The sequence below is a fragment of the Anolis carolinensis genome, chromosome 3, assembly GCF_035594765.1.
Source record: "Anolis carolinensis isolate JA03-04 chromosome 3, rAnoCar3.1.pri, whole genome shotgun sequence".
Taxonomy (NCBI): Eukaryota; Metazoa; Chordata; class Lepidosauria; order Squamata; family Dactyloidae; genus Anolis; species Anolis carolinensis.
Genome location: NC_085843.1, coordinates 21,955,351 through 21,980,409, shown reverse-complemented (window position 1 = coordinate 21,980,409; position 25,059 = coordinate 21,955,351). Strand labels below are relative to the sequence as shown.

The 25,059-nt window shown below is 42.5% G+C and overlaps 1 protein-coding gene across 2 annotated transcripts in view; it reads right to left on the bottom strand.

The window, feature by feature from the left end:
* Positions 1-25,059, bottom strand: part of arhgap42 (Rho GTPase activating protein 42) — a 210,307-nt gene that overhangs the window by 184,406 nt on the left and 842 nt on the right. Inside the window, exon 1 of one of the 2 annotated variants that reach the window (XM_003219305.4) lies at positions 12,328-12,872. The exons of the other annotated variant lie outside the window; for it this stretch is intronic. Within the exon in view, the coding sequence (XP_003219353.1) occupies positions 12,328-12,481 (154 nt within the window). The 5' untranslated portion in view covers positions 12,482-12,872. Of the gene's footprint in view, positions 1-12,327; positions 12,873-25,059 lie in introns of those variants that run through there. 2 annotated transcript variants of the gene reach the window in all.

The following is a 25,059-nucleotide window of genomic DNA, read 5'->3' as shown; positions in this document are numbered from 1 at the left end:
CACCTATATAGGATCTTGTTTTCCTGCCAAGGAACACTTTCCCTGGAGAACAAGAAGTGAAACCCAAACTGTGTCCAGATGCATGACTCCTTAGAATTTCCCAAGGGAAGCAGACCTAATCAGCTAATTGTTTGGCTGCGATTCTGGCGCTCCGGCGATTCGCCTCCCTAGTTCCTCTATCTCTATTATAATTGTCCCGACGAGAAAACGGGGGAGAATTCTGCCCAAGGCTTGTTTGGCTGACTTCTTGAGGGCAAACATCCTCCAGGTGCAGAGGCTCCGATTCTGGCTGAACCGGTGGAAATCCCATGTTTTCCTCCTCATCTGCCACAATAGTACTAGGAACGGGACTACAAGGCCCATGAGACATCACAAGGGGCAAGTGACCATGTGCTCCTGCAGTTTGCAATACAAAGGAATGCTGAAACTAAGACAAGTCAAACACGCATTCTGGACTTTAAGAGAGCTGACTTCCAAAAAATGAAGGAATTACTGAGCGGCATTCCATGGACGCCGATATAAAAAAACAAGGGAGTTAAGGATGGATGGGAGTTTTTCAAAAGTGAAATACTCAAGGCGCAAATGCAAACAGTGCCAACAAAGAAGAAAAATAAGACAAGTGCAAAGAAGCCAGAATGGATGTCCAAAGAACTTCTAACTGAGCTAAAGCTCAAAAGTGACATGCACAAGAAGTGGAAAAGGGGAGAAATCACCAAAGAAGAATTCAAACGTATAGCCAACACCTGTAGGGAAAAGGTTCGCAAGGCTAAAGCGCAAAATGAGCTCAGGCTTGCCAGGGACATAAAAAACAACAAAAAAGGCTTTTTTGCTTACGTTGGTAGAAAAAGGAAGAAAAAGGAGGCGATAGGGCCATTGCAAGGAGAAGATGGGGTGATGGCGACAGGGGACAGGGAAAAGGCAGAACTACTTAATGCCTTCTTTGCCTCGGTCTTCTCACAAAAAGAAAGCCATCTTCAACCTCAGCAACATGGAATGGACGAAGGATTGGGGGAAATCCAACCCCAAATAGGGAAACAAGTTGTCCAGGAACACCTGGCCACTCTAAACGAATTCAAGTCCCCAGGGCCAGATCAGCTACATCCAAGAGTACTGAAGGAACTAGCGGAAGTTATTTCAGAACCACTGGCAATTATCTTCGAGAGTTCTTGGAGAACGGGAGAAGTCCCAGCAGATTGGAGGAGGGCGAATGTGGTCCCTATCTTCAAGAAGGGAAAAAAGAACGACCCAAACAATTACCGTCCGGTCAGCCTCACACCAATACCAGGCAAAATTCTGGAAAAGATCATTAAGGAAGGGGTCTGCGAACACTTAGAAACAAATGCGGTCATTGCTAATAGTCAACACGGATTTACCAAAAACAAGTCATGCCAGACTAATCTGATCTCTTTTTTCGATAGAGTTACGAGTTGGGTCGATACAGGGAATGCTGTGGATGTAGCGTACCTGGATTTCAGTAAGGCCTTCGACAAAGTCCCCCACGACCTTCTGGCAAACAAACTAGTAAAATGTGGGCTAGACAAAACTACGGTTAGGTGGATCTGTAATTGGCTAAGCGAACGAACCCAAAGGGTGCTCACCAATGCGTCGTCTTCATCATGGAAAGAAGTGACAAGTGGAGTGCCGCAGGGCTCTGTCCTGGGCCCAGTTCTGTTCAACATCTTTATTAACGACTTAGACGAAGGGTTAGAAGGCACGATCATCAAGTTTGCAGACGACACCAAACTGGGAGGGATAGCTAACACTCCAGAAGACAGGAGCAGAATTCAAAACGATCTTGACAGACTAGAGAGATGGGCCAAAACTAACAAAATGAAGTTCAACAGGGACAAATGCAAGATACTTCACTTCGGCAGAAAAAATGGAAATCAAAGATACAGAATGGGGGACGCCTGGCTTGACAGCAGTGTGTGCGAAAAAGGCCTTGGAGTCCTCGTGGACAACAAGTTAAACATGAGCCAACAATGTGATGCGTCTGCTAAAAAAGCCAATGGGATTCTGGCCTGCATCAATAGGGGAATAGTGTCTAGATCCAGGGAAGTTATGCTCCCCCTCTATTCTGCCTTGGTCAGACCACACCTGGAATACTGTGTCCAATTTTGGGCATCCCAGTTGAAGGGAGATGTTGACAAGCTGGAAAGCGTCCAGAGGAGGGCGACTAAAATGATCAAGGGTCTGGAGAACAAGCCCTATGAGGAGCGGCTTAAAGAGCTGGGCATGTTTAGCCTGCAGAAGAGAAGGCTGAGAGGAGACATGATAGCCATGTACAAATACGTGAAGGGAAGTCATAGGGAGGAGGGAGCAAGATTGTTTTCTGCTGCCCTGCAGACTAGGACACGGAACAATGGCTTCAAACTACAGGAAAGGAGATTCCACCTGAACATCAGGAAGAACTTCCTCACTGTGAGAGCTGTTCGACAGTGGAACTCTCTCCCCGGGGCCGTGGTGGAGGCTCCTTCTTTGGAGGCTTTTAAGCAGAGGATGGATGGCCATCTGTCGGGGGTGCTTTGAATGCGATTTCCTGCTTCTTAGCAGGGGGTTGGACTGGATGGCCCATGTGGTCTCTTCCAACTCTACTATTCTATGATTCTATGATTCTATGATCATATTCTCAGATAAACTCTGATCTAGAGACCATTTGCCCAGTTGTACAGATTAAGATGAACAAGACATTTTAACAAAAATTGATACACTGTAGAAGCCTTCACCAATCTGGAACTCTCCAGATGTTTTGGACTACAAGTCCCATTGGCCATGTGATGAGACTTGCACAAATTATCATAACAGTACTGGGCTGAGGAAGCATGACCTATAGCCTTGATGTTTCAGAATGTTTCCATTAAACAAATAGCACGTTTGCTCTAAAAAAAGCTGGAAGGAAAATAACTGTGCAAGGAGAAACTCACATTCACATCACATTATCTTTGCTGGAGGGGGAAAGGAAGGGAGCATGCCTCTCATCAGTCCAGGGAGTGTTTGAACTGGACCTCAGATTGCAAATTGGCTTTAAGGAATTTCAAGATTGCATTCCTGCCTTTTGCACAAGAGCCCCTTGTGTAGAACAAAAAGCTGCTTTTAATTCCCTTTAAAGTACAGTTGGGTAGCGTACTAATAATATGCCCCATGCAACCCGCACTTGAAAGGATTCTGCCCACAGCCCAGAATCTGAGAATGTGGCCAAAAAGTTTGTCTCTACAAGGTGGTTTCCACTTAATTTGATGGAATTTCTCGGGCCTGGATGAGAAACAAAAGAAACCCAGTGAAACTTCCCTTATGCAAACAGCTGTCCAAGTAAACAAATTCCAAAGAACCGTGAGAAAAATGCACTTCTTTTGAGCTTACATTTCAGGGTATTTTTAACAGTAACAAGTGCGTAATGTCCAGATATGAACTAAAGTTTAAATAAAGTGGAATCCTCCACTTTATTTAGAGCAGAAGTCAGCTACACCAAACGCAGCACTGAAAAGAGATTGGAGGCGATGGGAGTTATTATGGGAAAGGAAGGAAGGGGGAGCAGCATTATCCCATGGGATTTCCAAAATTCCAAAACATGTTTAAAACACTGGGAAACAGGGAGGCTCTGGTTCAAACCCAATTTGTTCCATAAATTATACTGAATAGTCACTTGCATATGGTTGTGCAAATTGGATAGGAAACGAAGAGAATAGGAAGAGAGTCACATCATGGTGGTAGAGAAGAGTTCGGCTCATGCTGAGGATTGCTAAAAGACAAAGAAATGGATCCTAAAGCAAATAAGCCTAAACTATCCAAAATGCCATGATGACTAAATTGAAGGTGACAAGGCATGGCTTACTAGAAAAGACAATAGTGCTCAGTAAAGTTGAAGGCAATACAGCAGTGGATTCCAACCTTTCTTTGACCAGGGCCTACTTGATCAGAGCCCACTTTGACCAGGGACCACTTTCCAACATTAGTTCCAAAAAGGTTACGAGTCAGATTTTGGTCAACTTTAGATTTGGTTTGGTTACCTGGGGTGCTGATTCAAAAAATTGCATTGGATAGACCACATCAGTTCTAGTTTCTGATACAAAACATATGCCAAATGAAAATTACTCATGGCAGAAGCCATAAATGGGGAAATTCACCTTTACCTTCTTTACATTTGTTCTCAGGAAAATGTCTCTTCTGAAGAAGAGAAAGAGAAAAAGCACCAGAATTAGATTTTTATCCGCTTGAAGCTGGTATGTCCCCGAAGACAGACAGATAACAGAAAAACTTTGTACCCATTAGAGCCAACATTGGGAATTAAAACTGTAGAATTAATGCAGTTTGACACCATTTCAAGTTTCAAATCCCCACTCAGCTATTGATACCCACTGAGTGACTTTGGGTAACCTCGGAGAAAGGTAAAGGCAACACCCTCTAAACAGATCTTGCTGATACAACCCTATGATAGGGTTGCCATAAGCCAGAAATGAAAGAACAACAAAGAGTAGACCTATTAACATAACCGTGGAATGGCCAGTAAGTAAATCCATCGAAATCAATTCTAGGTGGCATTAACAATAAAGTTTAGGTTCATCTGAAACAGCCACAGTTGTGGTATTATATCTGGTTTTGCCACCATGAACTGAATACGTTTACTGCACAACAGCCAAGAAAGGCTAACCACATGTGTGAGGGAATTTATACAGATATATGGCACAAACAGGATTTCAGCCACAGTATCACATTTACACGTAGTAAGCTAGCTAAGTCTTCTGGGTCTGCTTTCTATCAGTTCACTGGTATTCCACTGCCAAACACAATTGTTAAATCTTAATATGAACTCTAAAAACGTAAGTATTATACCATTTTGCTGTCTGCATCCTATATAATGGTGGCAAACCAGACAATGGCTCTAACTTGAGCCTTGCTTTCTGGCCAAAATGACCTCTGAACCACCACAACATGAGAACTTAGAACCGTCTTCCCCAGTCAAAAAATTCATAAATGCTAATCTCAAATCACTGAAAACACTGACTTTAAATAAAATATATTAAATTATATCTGCTTTGGTGCGGGCCTGTAAGTCCATGGCAAGTTTACATGTTTTGCAGACACAAATCGTCTAGAGCTTCTCCAGGTTGTAGGTCAATGAGTAACTGTTCCTGCCAGTTGAAAACGACTATACCACACAACAGCACAAACATCTGTGCTTCAATAGCTTCCTATGATAGTCATCATCAGGAAAAAAAACTCAACAGCCCACGTGTTTTCCACATGCCAAGTTTTATTTATTTCGTGTCAAAAGCATTGTAAAACAAATACATTTCAAATAATGGAAATTAAAAAAAAGAAAGAAATCACAAGCAACTAAATAGTTTTGGACCAAAAACGGGCAACAGCAACTGCATTGGGTTGTTGTATGTCTTTCGGGCTGTGTGGCCATGTTCCAGAAGCATTCTCTCCTGACGTTTCGCCCACAAAGCAACTGCATTGTCTGTAGCTTTAAACAACTCCTCCTCCGTACATGAGGCAGGGCATTGTGGGCAAGCATACATATGCTGAGTTGTTTGTTCTGCTCCACAGTCACACAAGGTGGAGGATTCCTCCAGGTAGTGCCACCTTGCCAAGTTGTCTTTTCATCTGCCCACTCCGCTTCTGAGTCTGTTCAGGGACTTCCAAGTTGCCCATTCTTGGTTTGCCCCTGGAGAAAGACCCTCTTGGGGGGCCATCCAGTTAGAATTGCCAGGTTTAGCTGCCCAGAGAGACACCCTTGCTGCTGCTGGAGGAACATCAAGAGGAGTGGTGGTTCTCATGAAGCCCTTCCTTGATTTGAGTCTGGTGGGAGGAGGCTGATAGCCATGCAGTGGGTGGCTTTCACAATGTTCAACCTTTTTTCTCTCACCGTTAGCAGCAACTTCCCGTTGCACGTCAGGAGGGGCAATGCCAGCTAACTTGTAGAGTTTATCAACAGGTGTAGGTTTAAGGCATCCCGTGATGATTCTGCATGTTTCATTCAGTGCTATGTCCACCTGCTTTGCATGGGCAGACTTGTGCCAAACAGGACAGGCATACTCTGCAGTTGAGAAAGACAAGGCCAGGGCTGATGTTCTTACTACTTGCGGGTCTGCTCCCCATGCGCTGCCAGTCAGTTTCCGCAGGATGTTATTGCGTGCAGCTACTTTGTGCTTGGTGTTCATGCAGTGTTTCCTATATGTTAGTGTTCGGTCTAAGGTGACACCAAGGTATTTAGGATGGAAACAGTGTTCGAGCTCTTGGCCTTCCCAAGTAACTTTCAGTTTCCTGTTGGCTTCCCGGTTACGTAGGTGGAAAGCACACACTTGTGTCTTGGCAGGGTTAGGCTTCAAGTGGTTCTCTTTGTAGTAACTGGAGAGATCTTTCAAGGCATTGGTGAGTTGCTTTTCAACTGTTTCAAAATCTTTCGCTTGTGTTGTAAGGCCAAGGTCATCAGCATATATAAAGCTCTTTGTGAGTGGTGGTTGTGGCTGATCGTTCGTGAAGATATTAAATAAGGTTGGTGCAAGAACGCTGCCTTGGGGCAAACCATTCTTTTGCCTCCTCCATCTGCTTTTCTGGCCCTGAAACTCCACATAGAAGCTGCGGTTTTCTAAGAGGGTCTGGACAGTTTTTGTAAAATCAAAGTCCCGGGTGATATGGTAGACATGGCAAGTTAAGACCATAACATAAAACGATAGCTACAAGATTCCAGAAATGAACAGGCTTATAGAGGGTAACTCAACTTCTTCTTAAGTACCTTATTTACTCATGTATAAGTAGAAAGTTTAGTCAAAAACTCAATATAAATAACCAAGGTCAAGTGATCCAAGAGTAAATGTGACTATCTTAAGAGTCAAGATCAAAAAAGAAACCACCTCCTTCTCCTAGTATAATAACAAAAGGGAAGTGGTTAATTCTTCCCAGAAGTACTAAAAGAAGCAACGCTCTCTGCCCATGATGCTGCTTCTGAACTTTTTGAATGCCTGGTTGGGAAAATGGCACTGGTGGCCAAAGTGGCTGTTCCCAAGTTGTCATTGATGCTTTCCACTGTCTACACCAGTGGTTCTCAACCTGTGGGTCCCCAAGTGTTTTGGCCTACAACTCCCAGAAATCCCAGCCAGTTTACTAGCTGTTAGGATTTCTGGGAGTTGAAGGCCAAAACAGCTAGAAATCCACAGGTAGAGAACCACTGGTCTACAGAATAAGCCACAACTTATCCATGTTTCATATAAAAATCCATAGCTTTGGCCTCAGAAACCTGCACTTGACTTATACAAGAGGTAGACTTATAGATGAGTATATATGGTATGTCTATAGCCTCATCAAATATGTGTGCTCTAACCTATGAACATAGTAGAGTCTTTCTTGCAAACAGATTTAGCTGTTGGCCACATGCCTAAACCGACATGAGTTTGTTACATATTTACATTATGGACACTTAAAATCCTTCATGTAACACCTAGAAGTGCCTGGTCGCACGTGAACTCAACAGGATACACTTCTATGTTTTGGAAGCCTGTATTCTGCAGCTGATTTTCTGGCAAAATTAGTACCTTGCCTTCTCAACGAAAGGTTCTGAACCCAATTAAAAATTCCTTTATTTCCCAAATTTCTAGCATCACATTTGAGCATACAGAAATTGAGTTTAGTTAGCAAAGAAAAAAGGCAGGCAAAATTAACAAGGGAAGGTGAACATTAAGTAAAAAAGATCTAGATTTTCAGGCCCTCACCATCTACAATGTTAGAAAATAGGGAAGAAAAGGACAATTTCATTGGGGGCCAGAAGTCTTACTTGGAGGGGCAAAGGTCCCATTTTAGCCTTGCCATAGCTGTAATTCAGCATTAATTCTCTTGCTTTGAGAAACGACCTAGGTCTGCAAGCCAAACCTAGGTATCCCAAGAAGCATGACCTATAAACCACAGATCACACTCTTCTTCTGGCCCAATCAAATATGGTACCCAATTATAATGTTATCATTTGTGACAATAAGCTCCTATTTTGGGGGGGGAGGCCCCTGTCTTTTGATATGCCATACCACTGAGCACCATGTATGTAATGAAGGAAAGGAATATAAACCACAAAGGGACTTATCTATCAGTTTCTCTGTCCTGAAAAAAAGGCAGGGTAATAATCATAATAATAATAGCAATAAGAATTCAAAGACATAGCCATATTAGTCTGGAATATCAGTATGTAAAGAGATCTTTAGCACTTTAAGAGACTGAGAGAACAAAGTTGGTAGTATAAGAATTCCATAAACTGGCACCTGAGGAAACCAAATAAGGGTGCATCCACCCAGTACAATGAATGAAGTTTGACACCACTTTAACTAGCATGGCTCAATGTTCTGGAATCATGCAAGTTGTAGTTTCAGAAGATGCTTAACCTTCTGTTCCAAAGAATGCAGGTTACATCACCAAACTACACATCCCAGGATTCCTTAGCATTGGGCCATGGCAGTTAGGAGCTCATTGCACTAGAATCATAGAGTTGGAAGAGACCTCACGGGCCATCCAGTCCAACCCCCTGCCGAGAAGCAGGAAAATCACATTCAAAGCACACAGAGCTTGGATCCACTTTAAATCCACTTTAGGGAGGGGGCTTTAAACAGCTCAGCCAGACAGTCCTGGGCCTTATCAAACTACAAACCCCAGAATTCTGCAGGAGGCAGAAACCGGATTTAAAGTGGATTCACGCTCTAGTGTGATGAGGCACTTATAGTGGTGTCAAGCTGCATTCATTCTCCAGCATTCCTTCATCCCATACTGAAAATTAATGTGTGCACTGGTAGTATAAGTGATGTATTGTTAAAAGCATATGAAAGTGGGTTGCTGTGAGTTTTACAGGCTGTATGGCCATGTTGCAGGAACATTCTTCCTGACATTTCTCCTGCATCTATGGCATGAATCCTCTGAGGTTGTGAGGTCTGTTGGAAACTAGTCAATTGGAGTTTATATATCTGTGGAATGTTCACTTTAGAGAAAGAACTCTTGTGTGTTGGAGGCAGGTGTGAATGCTGCAATTGGTCAGCTTGATTAGCACTGAATAGCCTATCAGGTTCAAGGTCTGGTTGCTTCCTGTCTGGAGGAATCCTTTGTTCAGAGGTGTTAGCTGGCCCTGATTGATTCATGTCTGGAATTCCTCTGTTTTCTAAGTGATGTTCTTTATTTACTGTCCTGATTCTAGAGTTTTTCTTTTAAATACTGGTAGCCAGATTTTGTTCATTTTCATGGTTTCCTCCTTTCTGTTGAAATTGCCCACATGCTTGTGGGTTACCATGTGCAGTCTGACATGGTAGTTGTTAGAATGGTCCAGCATTTCTGTGTTCTGTATTCATTCCACAGGGTAGAATGCAGCCACACAAATACAAATACTATTTATTAGGAGCATATTGCCTAAGTTCCAAGCTACAAATCCCAGAATTCCACAGCACTGAGCCAGGGCAGTTCAAGGGATGTGAAAGTGATGAACAGATTTCAATCATATGTTTTATATTTTATACTGTATTATTTGTTTGTAAAGAATTTTATTCATTGTTATGTTTTAATTATGTGTCGGTATCAAATTGTTGCCAATTGTGTACACCGCCCTGAGTCCCTTCGGGTGAGAAGGGCGGGATATAAATGTTGGAAATAAATAAATAAAGTGCATCAATTCTACAGTGTAAAGACACACAAACCAATCTTCTTTATGCTGTCTAGCCAAAACATGTGTCTGAAATCCCAACTGCAAACCCTAGGATTCCACAGACTTGAGCCTTGGCAGTTCAAGTGGTGTCAGACGGCAGTTCATTCTAAAGTGTGTGCATGCACCCATACACACAAATTATCTTTATGCTGCGTACCGAGAGCATGTGTCTAAATTCCTGTCCTAGGAAAAGGAATTGGATGTTTAATGTGTTGTTGAAGGCTTTCATGGCTGGAATCCCTGCACTGCTGTGAGTTTTCTGGGCTGTATGGCTATGTTCCAGAACCATTCTCTCCTGAGGTTGTCTGATCTTTGTGTTGTTCTGTTTCCATGATTGCTTTGCCATTCCACTTGTCTGCTGGGAGAGAGACAATTTCTAGATCCGAGTTGGGGTCTTAGATGGCTTGTCTTCCCTTAAAGATTCCCTCAGGCAAGAAGCAGCCAGACTTTGAATCTACAAGGCCATTAAATGCTAATCAAGCTGGCCAATTGCAATTTGATTCGTATTTGAGCAGCGCTGCATGTGGTGGTCCCTATGTAGCCTTGTCCACGGCTGCATGATATATGGTAGACTCCTGCAGAGGTGAGAGGTTCCCTTTGCTGAACGTCCTTTGCTGAACGTAACATTTGTTGGATTTTCTTAGTGGGTCTGTAGATAGTTTCTTCATCAGCTTCCCTATGCAGTCAGTAGTTCCCTTGATACATGGTAAGAACACTTTTTCCTTTGGGTGGATCTTTGTCTTTACAAGAAACAATCAGGGTCAGCTAACACTTCCCAACAAAGGATCCCCTCATGCAGGAAGCAGCCAGGCTTTGACTCAGCAAGGCCATTAAATGCTAATCAAGGTGGCCAACTGCAACATTCACACTTGTCTCAAACAGAGAAGAGTTCTTTCTCCCAACCTGGACTTTCCACACACACATACTGTACACACACACACACACACACACACACACACACACAGTAGAGTTCCAGTTATTCGACATAAATGGGCAGGCCGAATATCGAATAAATGGAACTGACGGATAATAGGGAGGCCCTATTATCCCTCCCAGCAAGCTGGTTTAGGGAAGTGCCCCGTGTGCGTTGTCTGTTGGAGGCCAGTGTGAATGTTGTAATAAATCACTTTGATTAGCATTAATGGCCTTGCAAGCTTCATTCCTGCCTTAATGAATGCTTCTGGAACATGGCTATACAGCCCGGAAAATGCACAACAACCCAGTGATTCTGGCCATGAAAGCCTTTGACAACAGTTCGGGAACATGGCCATACAGCCCAAAAAACTCACAACAACCCAATGGCATGTTTTGGGGTGGGGGGAGGTTAATGGGAGTAATAGTAGTCTAAGTCAGGGGTCCCCAAACTAAGGCCTGGGGGCCACATGCGGCCCATGGAAGCCATTTATCCTCCCTCACCTGGTGTGCGCCTTCCAAAGCTTTGCTTGTTTATAATGGTATTTTAATTATTATTTAATTAAGAATTAATTATTAAGGGGTCTTTTGCTAGTGCTTTTGGTGCACAAAGGCAGAAGGAGGTTGGACTAAATGGCCCAAGGGGTCTCTTCCAACCCTCTTTATTATTATTATTATTATTATTATTATTATTATTACTATTATTATTATTATTATTAACACAAAGACACAGTATGACACAGCAAACGAGATATATATGCTGGTTTTCGTATCACAAAATCACAAGTAAAACACTTCTCAAGCATTTAGGACTGTGTGATGTGTTGTTGTTGTTGTTGTTATTACAGTAGAGTCTCACTTATCCAACATAAACGGGCCGGCAGAACATTGGATAAGCGAATATGTTGGCGAATAAGGAGGGATTAAGGAAAAGCCTATTAAACATCATGTTACACAACAAATTTGACAGAAAAAATAGTTCAATGTGCAGTAATGCTATGTAGTAATTACTGTATTTACAAATTTAGCACCAAAATATCACGATGTATTGAAAACATTGACTACAAAAATGCGTTGGATAACCCAGAACGTTGGATATGCGAGACTCTACTGTATTATTATTAACGCTGAGGCTAATAACAGGGCTGCCGCTTTACTTGTGCTTTTGGTGCACATAGGCAGAAGGGGGTTGGATAACATGGCCCAAGGGGTTTCTTCCAACCCTCTTTATTATTTTTATTATGATGACGATTATGATTATTAACATTGCGGCTGTATTTGTTCCCGTTTTGTTTTTTTACTTCAAAATAAGAGCTGTGCAGTGTGCATATGAATTTGTTCATAGTTTTTTAAAACTATAGTCTGGCCCTCCAAGGGTCTGAGGGACCGTGAACTGGCCCCCTGTTTTAAAAAGTTTGGGGACCCCTGGTCTAAGTGATATCAAGTGTTGTGAAAGTGCATTCAATCCATTGTGTGTATGCAACCCTGCTTTGCCAGCTGGACACCAAATTAACTACCATGTCTATGCAACTACACACATATACAAGTACTTTTTTTGCTGCTTCCCATGTGCCTGGCTCCCCGTCCCAGAACAAGGCAAAGCAGAGGAATGTTTGCTCGGGAAGGAAGAACTTTGTCTGCTTCCAGCAGGGGAGCCCTTCCATGGGATCCATTCAAACAAAAGAGCAGCCTGCCTTCCTTTTCTTCCTTCCCCAAACCCAATCCGGACCGACTCCCCTACTCACTCCGGAGCGCCCCGATGAGGAGGCTGCCGTCCTTAATGAGCTCCTTAATGAACTTGTTGGTCCTCTCCAGCTCCACCTCGTGACATTTCAGCCTCTCCCTGAAGTCGGGGCTATCCAGATAGGAATCGCTGAACTCCAGCGTGGGCAGCCCCATTGCGGCCCAGGAGGAAGCAGGGCTCGGAGGGGATAATCCAAGAAGGACGCCAAAAAACCCAAACCGATTTCGGTGTGAGTCGCGCGTAAAGGCGCAGCTTCCGCCTCTCTCAAACGAGCAAGGAAAGTTGTCAGCTGGTTACATGGTGGCGCCGAGAGCGCATCGCGGAGTTTTCTTCCGGCTGGGCTGTCCCTTGGAGTTTCTCCTCACTGGCCCGAAGGAAAAAATAAAGAAAACTAAACTTCAGCCTCTCCTTCCTCCCTCCCTGGCTCGGGTCAAGAGGCAGACACGCGGCGGGAGGAAAAGGAGGAGGAGGAAAAGAAGGGAAGAGAGAAGAAACAAGGCGCACTCCCGGCGCTCGCTTTCTTCCCAGGTTTTGCCCCCGAGCCAGTTTCTCCCCCCCCCCTCTTGCCACGCCTCCTCCAGGCTTTAAAAGGGGCCACCCACTCGCCCCAAACTAGACCCCCTCCTCTTATTCCTAGGTGCATCTGTGCTGTAGAATGAATTCACTGGGTTGTCCAAGGCTTTCATGGCCGGGATCACAGGGTTGTTGCATGTCTTTCGGGCTGTGTGGCCATGTTCCAGAAGTATTCTCTCCTGACGTTCGCCCACATCTATGGCAGGCATCCTCAGAGGTTGTGAGGCATGGAGAAACTAGACAAGGAATATATATATATATATATATATATATATATATATATATATATCTGTGGAGAGTCCAGGGTGTGACAAGGGTGTGACACTCCAACAACTATCATGTCAGACTACACAGAGAAGCCATTGAAATCCACAAGCATGTGGACAACTTCAACAGAAAGGAAGAAACCATGAAAATGAACAAAATCTGGCTACCAGTATTTAAAAAACTCAAAAATCAAAACAGTAGATGGGAAGCAACACTCTGAGGGCAGAGGAGCCCCAAGGATGGCTAATGACGCTGAACAAAGGATGCCCCCCAGGCAAGAGACAAACCTTTCCAATCCTAATTAGGGTGATTAACTGAAACATTAACACTGGCTTCCAACTGACAAAGGACTCTTGTCACACCCTGGACTCTCCACAGATATATATTTTTTTTCCTTTCTTGCCTAGTTTCTCCATGCCTCACAACCTCTGAGGATGCCTGCCATAGATGTGGGCGAAACGTCAGGAGAGAATACTTCTGGAACATGGCCACACAGCCCGAAAGACATACAACAACCCAATTCACTGGGTTGCTGTATGGCCATGTTCCAGAAGCAGTCTCTCTTGACGTTTTGTCCACATCTATGGACCTCATCACACTCGACCTTGGATCCACATTAGATCCACTTTAAGGAGAGGGCTTGAAACAGCTCAGCCAGACAGGTCCTGGGCCTCACCAGACTACAAGCCCCATAATTCTGCAGGAGGCAGAAACCGGATTTAAAGTGGATTCATGCTCTAGTGTGATGAGGCACTATGGCAGGCATCCTCAGAGGTTGTGAGATCTGTTGGAAACTAGGCAAGTGGGGTTGATATATCTGTGGAATGATGTCCAGGGTGGGAGAAAGAACTCCTGTCTGTTAGAGACAAGTGTGAATGTTACAGTTGGACTGCTTGATCAGCATTGAATAGCCTTGCAGCTTCAAAGCCTGGCTGCTTCAAATTACAGGAAAGGAGATTCCACCCGAACATCATGAAGAACTTCCTCACTGTGAGGGTTGTTCGGCAGTGGAACTCTCTGCCCCGGACAGTGGTGGAGGCTCCTTCTTTGGAAGCTTTTAAGCAGAGGCTGCATGGCTATCTGTCAGGGGTGCTTTGAATGAGATTTTCCTGCTTCTTTGCAGGGGGCTGGACTGGATGGCCCATGAGGTCTCTTCCAACTCTACAATTCTATAATTCTACGATTCTAGGCTTCCTACCTGAGGGAATCTTTTGTTGGGAGTTGTTAGCTGGCCCTGATTGTTTCATGTCTGAAATTACTCGGTTTTCTGCGTGTTGTTCATTACTGGACTATGTCAATTGAAACAATTCTTTTTTATCCGCAGCTATGACTGCATTTTATGAATTTTAATGCCTTACATTGTAATTATGTATGTGTGTGGTTGTAATTCTGTAGTTTTTGTCATTTCAGATTTATGTATTGTCTGTATGTGGCACTTTGCTGTGTTTTGTTGGCCATCCCGAGTCCCTTAGGCGGGAAGCAGCTAGGCTTTGAAGCTGCAAAGCCATCAAATGCTAATCAAGCTGGCCAATTGCAACACTCGCAGTTGACTCCAACAGACAAGAGTTCTTTCTCCCACCCTGGACATTCCAGAGATATATTAACCCCACTTGCCTAGTCTCCAACAGACCTCACAACCTCTGAGGATGCCTGCCATAGATGTGGGTGAAATGTCAGGAGAGAATGTTTCTGGAGCATGGCCCAGAAAACTCACAGCAACCCAGTGATTCAGGCCATGAAAGCTTTCAACAACAGAATGAATTCAGTTTGACACTATTTTAACTGCCATGGCTCAGTCCATGAAATCTTGGGAACTGCAGTTTTGCAAGGTTTATCAACTTTATCTGACAAAGAGTGCCAAACTAGAAGTCCTAGGATTTCATAGCATTAAGTGGTGGTAAGGGGTTATATAAGCAGTACCCAAGTTACAAACATATGACTTACAAACAACTCATAGTGGTGATGTCAAGGACAGAACGCCACAAGATCAAAGATAACAGAGTTTATTGGATTTACAGAACTCAAAATGCCCGTAAAAGACAAGGGCAAGGCAACTTAGCCTTTAAAAACAAAAAGGGGCAAGAAAAAACGTTCAAAAGATAAACCGGATTAAACCGGAGTTTAATCCGGGTAAAATCAAAACAGCTTGCTTCAGCCTGGGGAAAAAACAAACAGAAGCTGGGAAACAAGGAGTTCAAAAGAATGCAACTAATTGGCAGCAGATAACACTCTGCTGCCAGCACTATGTTTTGAGTAACTAGGAGTCACTCCTTCACACAGCAAGGCAAATTTCCAATACAAACTCAACAGCCAAGGATTGAAGCAGTAGCGTAGTCCCAATTCGTTCCGAAGGTCGAGAGGTAGAATCAGACGTTTGCAGTTTTCCAAGTCCAATAGGAGAAAGCGAGCCCGTAGTCAGTTTTCAGTCCGTAAATCCAGAGTAGCAGATGGCGTCCGTCAAGAAGACGACGGAAGGTCAAAGCTATTGAGATTAAGCAGAGGTTTTGCACAAACAAAAGCCCACACAATTCCTCCCGCCGTCTGAACCCAAATTCCAAAACAACTTACGTATCAGCACACGAAAACACACCAGTCTTCAGGAAAGCGTCCCACACAGATCCCAAGCGTTCGTCCAGATTACCTTGCCCAACGCAATTTGCAATTGCTCCCAAGCCTCATTTTATGCCAGTTACAAATCCTCATCACTATCAGCTGCCCTCCTTAACCCGGGCGTTTCCTCATCACTTTCCTCATCAGAGCTGGAACACCTCTGACTACGCCCCACAGCATCCCCAGCTGTGGATCCCGTCCCATCCCTCCAGCTTGTCCATGGGTCTAATCCTGAAGGTCCCCATTCATCTTCCATCCCATTATTGCCAGTGGCACCCAACTCCTCCCTTACCCGAGTCCAATCCATCTCATCCTCTTCCGAGCTAACCAGCTCTTCCTCCATTCTCTCCGTGAACCCCTTAAAAGACTCTTCGTCAGACGGTTCTGCAAAGATATCTCGCAGCCTCTTTCTTTCTCGCTCCTCAAGAGTATCTGACTCTCGAGGAGTCTTACGTCCACGTCTGCCAGAAGCAGAGCCATGAGGCTCAATCATAACAGGTGAGACAACAGGAAGTAAGAAATCTACCCCTTGGAAGGGAAATTCATTCCTGGGGAAAAGATGTCTCCACTGAAGCCTTATCCCCAATCCTTGTTTCCACAACAAGCCAATTTTATTTCAAATCCAGTTACCACAGGGACAGAAAGTGACCGGAAATGTTCTGAACGGGCACAGACAGTACAACAAACCCCACAGCAGTGTGCTATCCAAAGCTTTTAAAAAGGATATATTTTTGACTGGAGTTTCATCTGTTCCAACTTCCAAACAAATTCAACTTAAGAACAAATCTACAGAACCTAAATAATGTTCATAACTTGGGGATTGCCTGTATGGATGAAAAGTGTTCTTTCCTTTCTGCTTTGCAGATCTCTGGGGGCCCTTCTACACAGCCAGAATATCAAGGCGGAAAATCCCATAATAGCTGCTTTGAACTGGGTTATCTGAGTCCACACTGTCATATATTCCAGTTCAAAGCAGAAAATGTGGGATTAGATTCAGCTGTGTGGAAGGGGCCGGGGATGTTTGCACAGTATGTATGTGTGCCCCTTCTGCTTCACAATACAGTACACAATTCACATAACTATGACTTCTAAACTCTGAGGCCTGTATAAGCATAGCTATGTTGGGAGACCAATAACTTGCTCTTTCGAAGAGTGAGGACACAAACACACCCCATTCTGGATTTAGGTTTTTCAAATATTAAGCAATGATTGTTAATGCTTCTAGATTGGCTTTGAAGGGCCAAAAAGAAATGGACTGTTTGAATAATCTTTATACAACAATTGCATACAGTAAGTTCTCAATATAGATCTGGGTGGTAGAAATACAGACACAGAAATGTACGGCTGGGGTAACATTTGTTGTGACAAGTTCCAATTCATAGCTTCTGCCAGTAATCTCTTTACAACAGCCATCAATTGAGGGCTTATCTACAGTTACATTGTAGAGTTAATGTAATTTGACATCACTTTAACTGCCATGATTCAGTGCTATGGAGTCATGGGAGTTGTAGTTTTACAAGATTCTGTGAGTACATCAGCAAGTTTCTTCAGTACTCTGGATGCAGTTCATCTGAAGCCATGCTGTATCAGGATGTGGTTGTTGAAACAATATTGTGGTGAGGCAATAATGTTTTTGTCTTTGCAACTGAAAGTACACAGGATTTCAGTTGAAGACTGTATTTTCTTCTAAGGAACTCCCTTCTTCCTTTTAAGTAAAATGCCGTTGTATGCTTTGTTGTTGCTGGTTAACAAAATATGGGGATGAGCAGGGGGAAAAATGAGATGGCAAATACCAGAGGAAGGATATTTGCATCTACTTTGTAAATTGTTCATAATCAAAGAACTTTGATGGTCACAGAGTTATTATGGGAATAAAATGAGAGAAAAGAGAGAACAATTTGGGTATCTTGAAATATAAGTAGCAAATGCAATAAATATACAGTACACTCTGAGGCTTCATCTACACTGCCATATAATGAAGCTTGAACAGCATTGAACTGGCTTATGAGTCTACACTGCCATATAATAAGTTAATCTGAATTCTGAAACTTCATTATATGGCAGCGTAGATGAGTCCTCAGTTAGCTGGTACTGATGGGGATTAGTATATGCTGGATAAATGTATTTTCTAGTTGCTTGAGAGTTACTATTAAAAATAGGTCTAACCACACATGTTGTTTTGACTTGATATTAATATTTAAATACAGTAATTAAAAACAAATTAAGACAAATAAAACCAAACTTAACACAGTTTCACTATATTATACTGTACATATATTTTAATTTTTAAAGTATTATTTCTTCATGTTGTCAAATGCTTTCATGGCCGGGATCACAGGGTTGTTGTATGTTTTCCGGGCTGTATGGCCATGTTCTAGAAGTATTCTCTCCTGACGTTTCGCCCACATCTATGGCAAGCCTGCCATAGATGTGGGCGAAACGTTAGGAGAGAATACTTCTAGAACATGGCCATACAGCCAGGAAAACATGCAACAACCCTATTATATCTTCATTTTTTGCTAGTTGTTTGAGAGTTTCAGTTGCTTGAGTTCTGGTTAACTGAGGCCCCGTCTACACTGCCATATAAAATCCAGATTATCTGTTTTGAACTGGATTATATGGCAGTGTAGAAGGGGCCTGAGGGGCTATTCTAATCAACATTTACCTTCAAAGCAGAATGCATAGAGGATACGTCACCTATAATGACATGTTGCTTTCTTCTGTGATGCCGTGATGACAAAAAGCTCTTTCTGTTTGATGCCAGCAACTGCTGAAAGCAATGAAACTTTACAGTGAAAAACAGATACTATTATACTATGTATAATAGTATCTATTCCTCGCTTTGTTTATTAGACTCAAGACTTTATTGCACGATGCTGCTATTCCATGGATACATAGTGGCAAGAACACCCTCATAACCTCACCTCTCTCCATTCATGCAATAGTGCCAGTTTGCCAATCCATGGTCTCATAGCTGTATTTCTGCTATACACTCATAACCGTGCCTTCCCACGCTTCCACTGTTCTGTAATTGTTGTTGTTGTTGTTTTTAAAGAAATGACTTGGTGATTATTTAAAAAATGAATTGCTCTAAAGTAAAAAAAAAACAGTCTGAAGTAGTAAGGGGGAAAGTGGGAAGGTAGGTTAGGATGGCAATCCTATTTCACTTCAGAGCTGGCATGCTAACACAGAAGCAGAATGTCCGTATTACATTATGTAGGTTACAGTAATGTGGTGGAATTGGCAGCTTATTGAGTGGTTTTGATGACTTTTCCATTCAATAACAAGGAAAGAAACATGCAGTAGGGATGTTTTGGTGAGGTCCTACTTCAATGCTAGTTTGCAAAAAAAATTTTTATCATATCAGAAGCGAATTGAGAACATACTGTAAGTCGCTTCTGGTATGAGATAATTGTCCGTCTACAGATACATTGCCCAGGGGAAGCCCGGATGTGTTATCATCCTGCTGGAAGGCTTCTCTCATGTCCCTGAAAACTAGAGCTGACAGACCGGTGCTCACCTTCGTCTTGCTGATTCAAACTGGCAACCTTCAGGTCAGCAACCCAACCTTCAGGTCAGCAGTCCAGCTGGCACAAGGGTTTAACCCATTGCACCACTGCGGTGGCTTCTAGTTTGCGATAAAGACCCCATTCAGATAGTATGATGGCATTACCTTTTACAGTTAATTAGTTTAAAAAAAAAAAAAAAAGAACACTGCTTTATTGAAGAATGTGGAAAATGAACTTTGCTTGAACTTCCTGAATCTCTGTCACCTTTTGCAATGCTTTATTATTTCTAAACGATTATACTATTTTTGTTGAGTTCTGGGAGCAACGGGTGAGTCCTCTTGTAGACAGTTTAATGATGATCCCTTTCCGTATTTTTCGGGCCAATGGAGAATGGCTTTCACCCATTCAGTTCAGTTAGTGTTGTTCTTTGTAATGATATTCAGACTATTCCTTTTCCCCACTCTCCGAACAGTGTTTTAAGTTGCAGCACATAAGTATATCCCTAGGAGCTTTGACTGCTATGGATACATACATGCATATCACTTTTATTATAAATTACCTTGTCTAAACCAAGAATCTATCCAGTCCAACCTTGTGAAAATAGATGATTAATTCTTTAGGTCAGACTTTTCCTTAAGGTTCAAAATGTAAGGAAGAACATACTGCGAATCTGTGGGAAAATAAACAGTACTCTGCGATCTAGCCCTGAGGCGTAGTCTCCTTCACTTGGGTGGGCTGATGTTATAGTAAGGTTACTACCAATGCCTCACTAGAGAAAATGATTATCAGATAAGACTACATACAGATTTGCCTAGCATGTGCATATGTTAATATATATGTAGAGATGGCATCCCCAAAAATAAATACCGGGACGTCAACAGAAATGTGCTTTTCCTCATTTTAGTGGGGAGAGTTGTGAGTAGAGCATATTCAGCATTTCAAATCTGGGGAGAGTGGGTGAGCTTCCTCTGTTAGCTCCAGCTCCCCATGCAGGGACATGAGAGAAGCCTCCCACAAGAATGGTAAAACATCAAACATCTGAGCATCCCTTGGGCAACGTCCTTACAGACGGCCAATTCTCTCACACCAGAAGCGACTTGCAGTTTCTCAGGTCGCTCTTCACATAAAAAAAAGCTCTCCTCATTTATTGGGGCTATGGGCACCAGGTCCCCATGGATGTGAATATTTATGAACTTTCAAATGCTGTTCTTTTTTACCTGAGTAAAAAGACTAAAATGTATGGAACCACAGAACCTATTATATATACAACAGCAAAGTAAAATGGTCTTCTCTATGTAAAAATTGGGAGCCTCCGGTGGCGAAGTGTGTTAAAGCGCTGAGCTGCTGAACTTGCAGACCGAAAGGTCCCAGGTTCAAATCCGGGGAGCGGAGTGAGCGCCCGCTGTTAGCTCCAGCTTCTGCCAACCTAGCAGTTCAAAAACATGCCATTGTGAGTAGATCAATAGGTACCGCTCTGGCGGAAAGGTAATGGCGTTCCATGCAGTCATGCCAGCCACATAACCTTGGAGGTGTCTACGGACAACGCCGGCTCTTTGGCTTAGAAATGGAGATGAGCACCAACCCCCAGAGTCTTGCAGTTTCTCAGGTCGCTCTTCACATAAAAAAAAGCTCTCCTCATTTATTGGGGCTATGGGCACCAGGTCCCCATGGATGTGAATATTTATGAACTTTCAAATGCTGTTCTTTTTTACCTGAGTAAAAAGACTAAAATGTATGGAACCACAGAACCTATTATATATACAACAGCAAAGTAAAATGGTCTTCTCTATGTAAAAATTGGGAGCCTCCGGTGGCGAAGTGTGTTAAAGCGCTGAGCTGCTGAACTTGCAGACCGAAAGGTCCCAGGTTCAAATCCGGGGAGCGGAGTGAGCGCCCGCTGTTAGCTCCAGCTTCTGCCAACCTAGCAGTTCAAAAACATGCCATTGTGAGTAGATCAATAGGTACCGCTCTGGCGGAAAGGTAATGGCGTTCCATGCAGTCATGCCAGCCACATAACCTTGGAGGTGTCTACGGACAACGCCGGCTCTTTGGCTTAGAAATGGAGATGAGCACCAACCCCCAGAGTCAGACACGACTGGACTTAACGTCAGGGGAAACCTTTACTATGTAAAAATCGAGGGTTTAAAATTATTTTCAGGCTGTGGATAGTTGAATCAGTGAATACAGAATCCATAAATACAGAGAGTCAAGTATATATCACGCTGACTCTCTTTTCTTCTTGGGCAAGTTTCACGCTCTCACTGATTGTGTTGATAGTGTTGCCTTAAATTGGAAATGACTTCAAGTAACACAACAACGCTTTTCTGTAACTGAATTAATTGCAAAGTTTGTACTCCAAGCCATAAAGATTCACAAAATGTCTAAAATTCATAAGTAGATTCTGGAAGTTGTAGTAAAAAAAGGTAATTTTTCAAGCTCTGTTCTCTTTCAAGAGATTTCTTCCCGGGTCCTTTCAAGTGGACCCAAAGGAGTCTCCTATTTATTTAGGTCTGTAATTGATTTAGAATTCTGCTGGGGCTATTGTGTATGTTGTGCTATTAGATTTGAGCTGTTAATTATTGATCTTCCAGTTTTCTTGTATACAACCCCGAGAGGGCTTATCCTAAAATACATCTTATAAACCTTTTCAATAAATAATGCAGCTTAGTACCTACCCAGTAGTTATTAATGCACGGATATATCAGTAGGTATGAAAAGGTGGAGTTGCACTGTTGCTGTCTTACTACAACTGCATTGAAATCTATCAGCTGTGTCTGAACTTTATAGACATCCATTTCAAGACAATGTAGTTTTGTTAATATGGTGATCTTATATCAATCTGTATGCACATTGAAAACCAATTTGATTTAATCCACCTCCAAACTGGATTATATTGTTTATGTAGAACTGCCATGAGAATCAATAAAGGAAGTTGGAGCCCTGAATGTACATGATCTCAGTAGAGATGTAAGTAACAGTGGAGCTACACTGCCATATAATCCAGTTTCAGAATTCAGATTACCTGCATTTAACTGGATTATATGAGTCTACACTGCCATAAAAGCCAGTTCAATACTGTTTATCAGCATTCTGAAACAGGATTATATGGCAATGTTGATCCAGCCACAGTGTTGCCGTGCATCAAAACTAACTTGATAGTAAATATAGAATCACAGTGCTCAAAGAGATCACAAGGGCCATCTAATCTCTCGCAATGCAATAATACTCATTAAAAGCATTTCTAGCATATGGCCATCCAGCCTCTCTTCAATAACCTCCTAAGAAAGTGACTCTACTACATTGCGAGGCATCTTATTCCCAGAGCCGGCCCTAGGAAATTTTCAAGTACAGGCGAACAGAATTTTGGCATCCCCCCCCCCCAAACCAATCACTGAAAAACAAAAGCGTTGGATAAGCAAAAATGTTGGATAATAAGGAGGGATTAAGGAAAAGCCTATTAAACATCAAATTACGTTATGATTTTACAAATTAAGCACCAAAACATCATGTTATACAACAAATTAACAGAAAAAGCAGTTCAATACATGGTAATGTTATGTAGGAATTACTATATTTGCGAATTTAACACCAAACATTGAACTGGGATATAGGGCAGTGTGGACTTAGATAACCCAGTTCAAAGCAGATATTTTGGGTTATTCTGCCTTGATATTCTGGGTTATATGGCTGTGTGACAGCTACTCATAAATTCCCACCCCCATGCGTCCTACACATTCTGAGAATCTGCTGGAATTCTATGAAATGATCAAATGATGATGCATTACTTGAAATATGTAGTATTTATGCTTTTCTAAATGTACACAGAATTATTTTCCAGCAAAGATGCAACAGCAAGTGCACTTACCTACCAGGCATGGGCAAACATTGGCCCCCCAGGTGTTTTGGACTACAACTCCCACAATTCCTAACAGCCTAAAGCCCCTTGCTTTCCCCCCTTAGCCATTTAAGCTAAGGGGTAAAACCTGGACACAGTATATTATTTGAGAACATAGAAATGCTGGACCACTCTCACAACCACCATGTCAGACAACAGAGAAGTCATTGAAATCCACAAGCATGTGAACAATTCCAACAGAAAGGAGGAACCCATGACAATGAAGAGTATCTGGCTACCAGTAATTAAAAACTCAGGACAGTAAATAAAGAACAACACACACAAAAACAGAGGAATTCCAGACATGAATCAATCAGGGGCAGCTCACACCTCCCAACAAAGGATTCCCTCAAATAGGAAGCAGCCAGGCTTTGAAGCTGCAAGGCTATTCAGTGCTAATCAAGGTGCCTATTGCAACATTCACACTTGCCTCCAGCAGACAAGAGTTCTTTCTCTTCCAACCTGGACTTTCAACAAATGATTAAGCCCCACTTCCCTAGTTTCGAACAGACCTCACAACCTCTGAGGATGCTTGCCATAGATGTGGGCGAAACATCAGGAGAGATTGCTTCTGAAACATGGCAATACAGACTGGGAAACCCACAGCAAACCAGTGTTTCTGGCCATGAAAGCTTTTGACAACAGGTTCCAGAAGTATTCTCTCCTGATTGATTAACACCTCCCAACAAAGGATTCCCTCAAGCAGGAAACAGCCAGGCTTTGAAGCTGCAAGGCTTTTCAATGCTAATCAAGGTGATTAATGGCAACAGTCACACTGGCCTCCAACAAACAGACAAGAGTTCTTTCTCCCACCCTGAACATTCCACGGATATGTGTTATGAAATATTTTAATGGTCGGAATCATTGGGTTGCTGTGAGTTTTCCAGGCTGTCTGGTCATGTTCCAGAAGCATTCTCTCCTGACGTTTCACCCACATCTATGGCAAGCATCTTCAGAGGTTGTGAGGTTTGTTAGAAAATAGGCAAGTGGGGTTTCTATATCTGTGGAATGTTCAGGGTGGGAGGAATAACTCTTTTCTGTTTGAGGCAGGTGTGGATATTTGAATTGGCCACCTTGATTTGCATGGAAAAGCCTTTCAGCTTCAAGAACTGGCTGCTTCCTGCCTGGGGGAATCCCTTGTTTGGAAGGGTTAACTGGCCCTGATTGTTTCTTGTCTTCTGAGTGTTGTTCTTTTTTTACTGTCCCAATTTTAGCTTTTTTAATACTCAGATTTTGTTCATTTTCATGGTTTTTTCCTTTCTGTTGAAATTCTACAGATACATAAACGCCACTTGCCTAGTTTCCAACAGATCTCACAACCTCTGAGGGTAAAATATATATATTTATTGCATTTTTACCCCGCCCTATCTCAACCTCAAAGGGAACTCAGGGCGGCTTCCTGGTTGGCTGGAGCGGTACCTATTGATCTACTCACATTTTGCACATCTTTGAACTGCAAAGTTGGCAGAATCAGAATATAATATAGAATATGATTACTGTGTTATGTTCTGAAAATCTGTATTATTATTACGGTATCATTATGCTCTGCTAATATTGTGCGATGCTGATAATATAATACATTGTACGTAAATATGACAATATTATTCGTAAACCGCTCTGAGTCCCCTTTGGGGTGAGAAGGGCGGGATATAAATGTAGTAAATAAAATAAAATAAATAAATAACGAATACACTCTCATTATTGTGTTTATTACATTAATATGTATGTCAATATGCATAGTATTGTGTTTATCACATTAACAGGTATATCAATATGTAATAAACTCCCATTATAGTGTTTATTACATTAATATGTATGTCAGTATGCAGAGTATTGTGTTTATTACATTAATAGGTATATCAATATGTAATAAACTCCC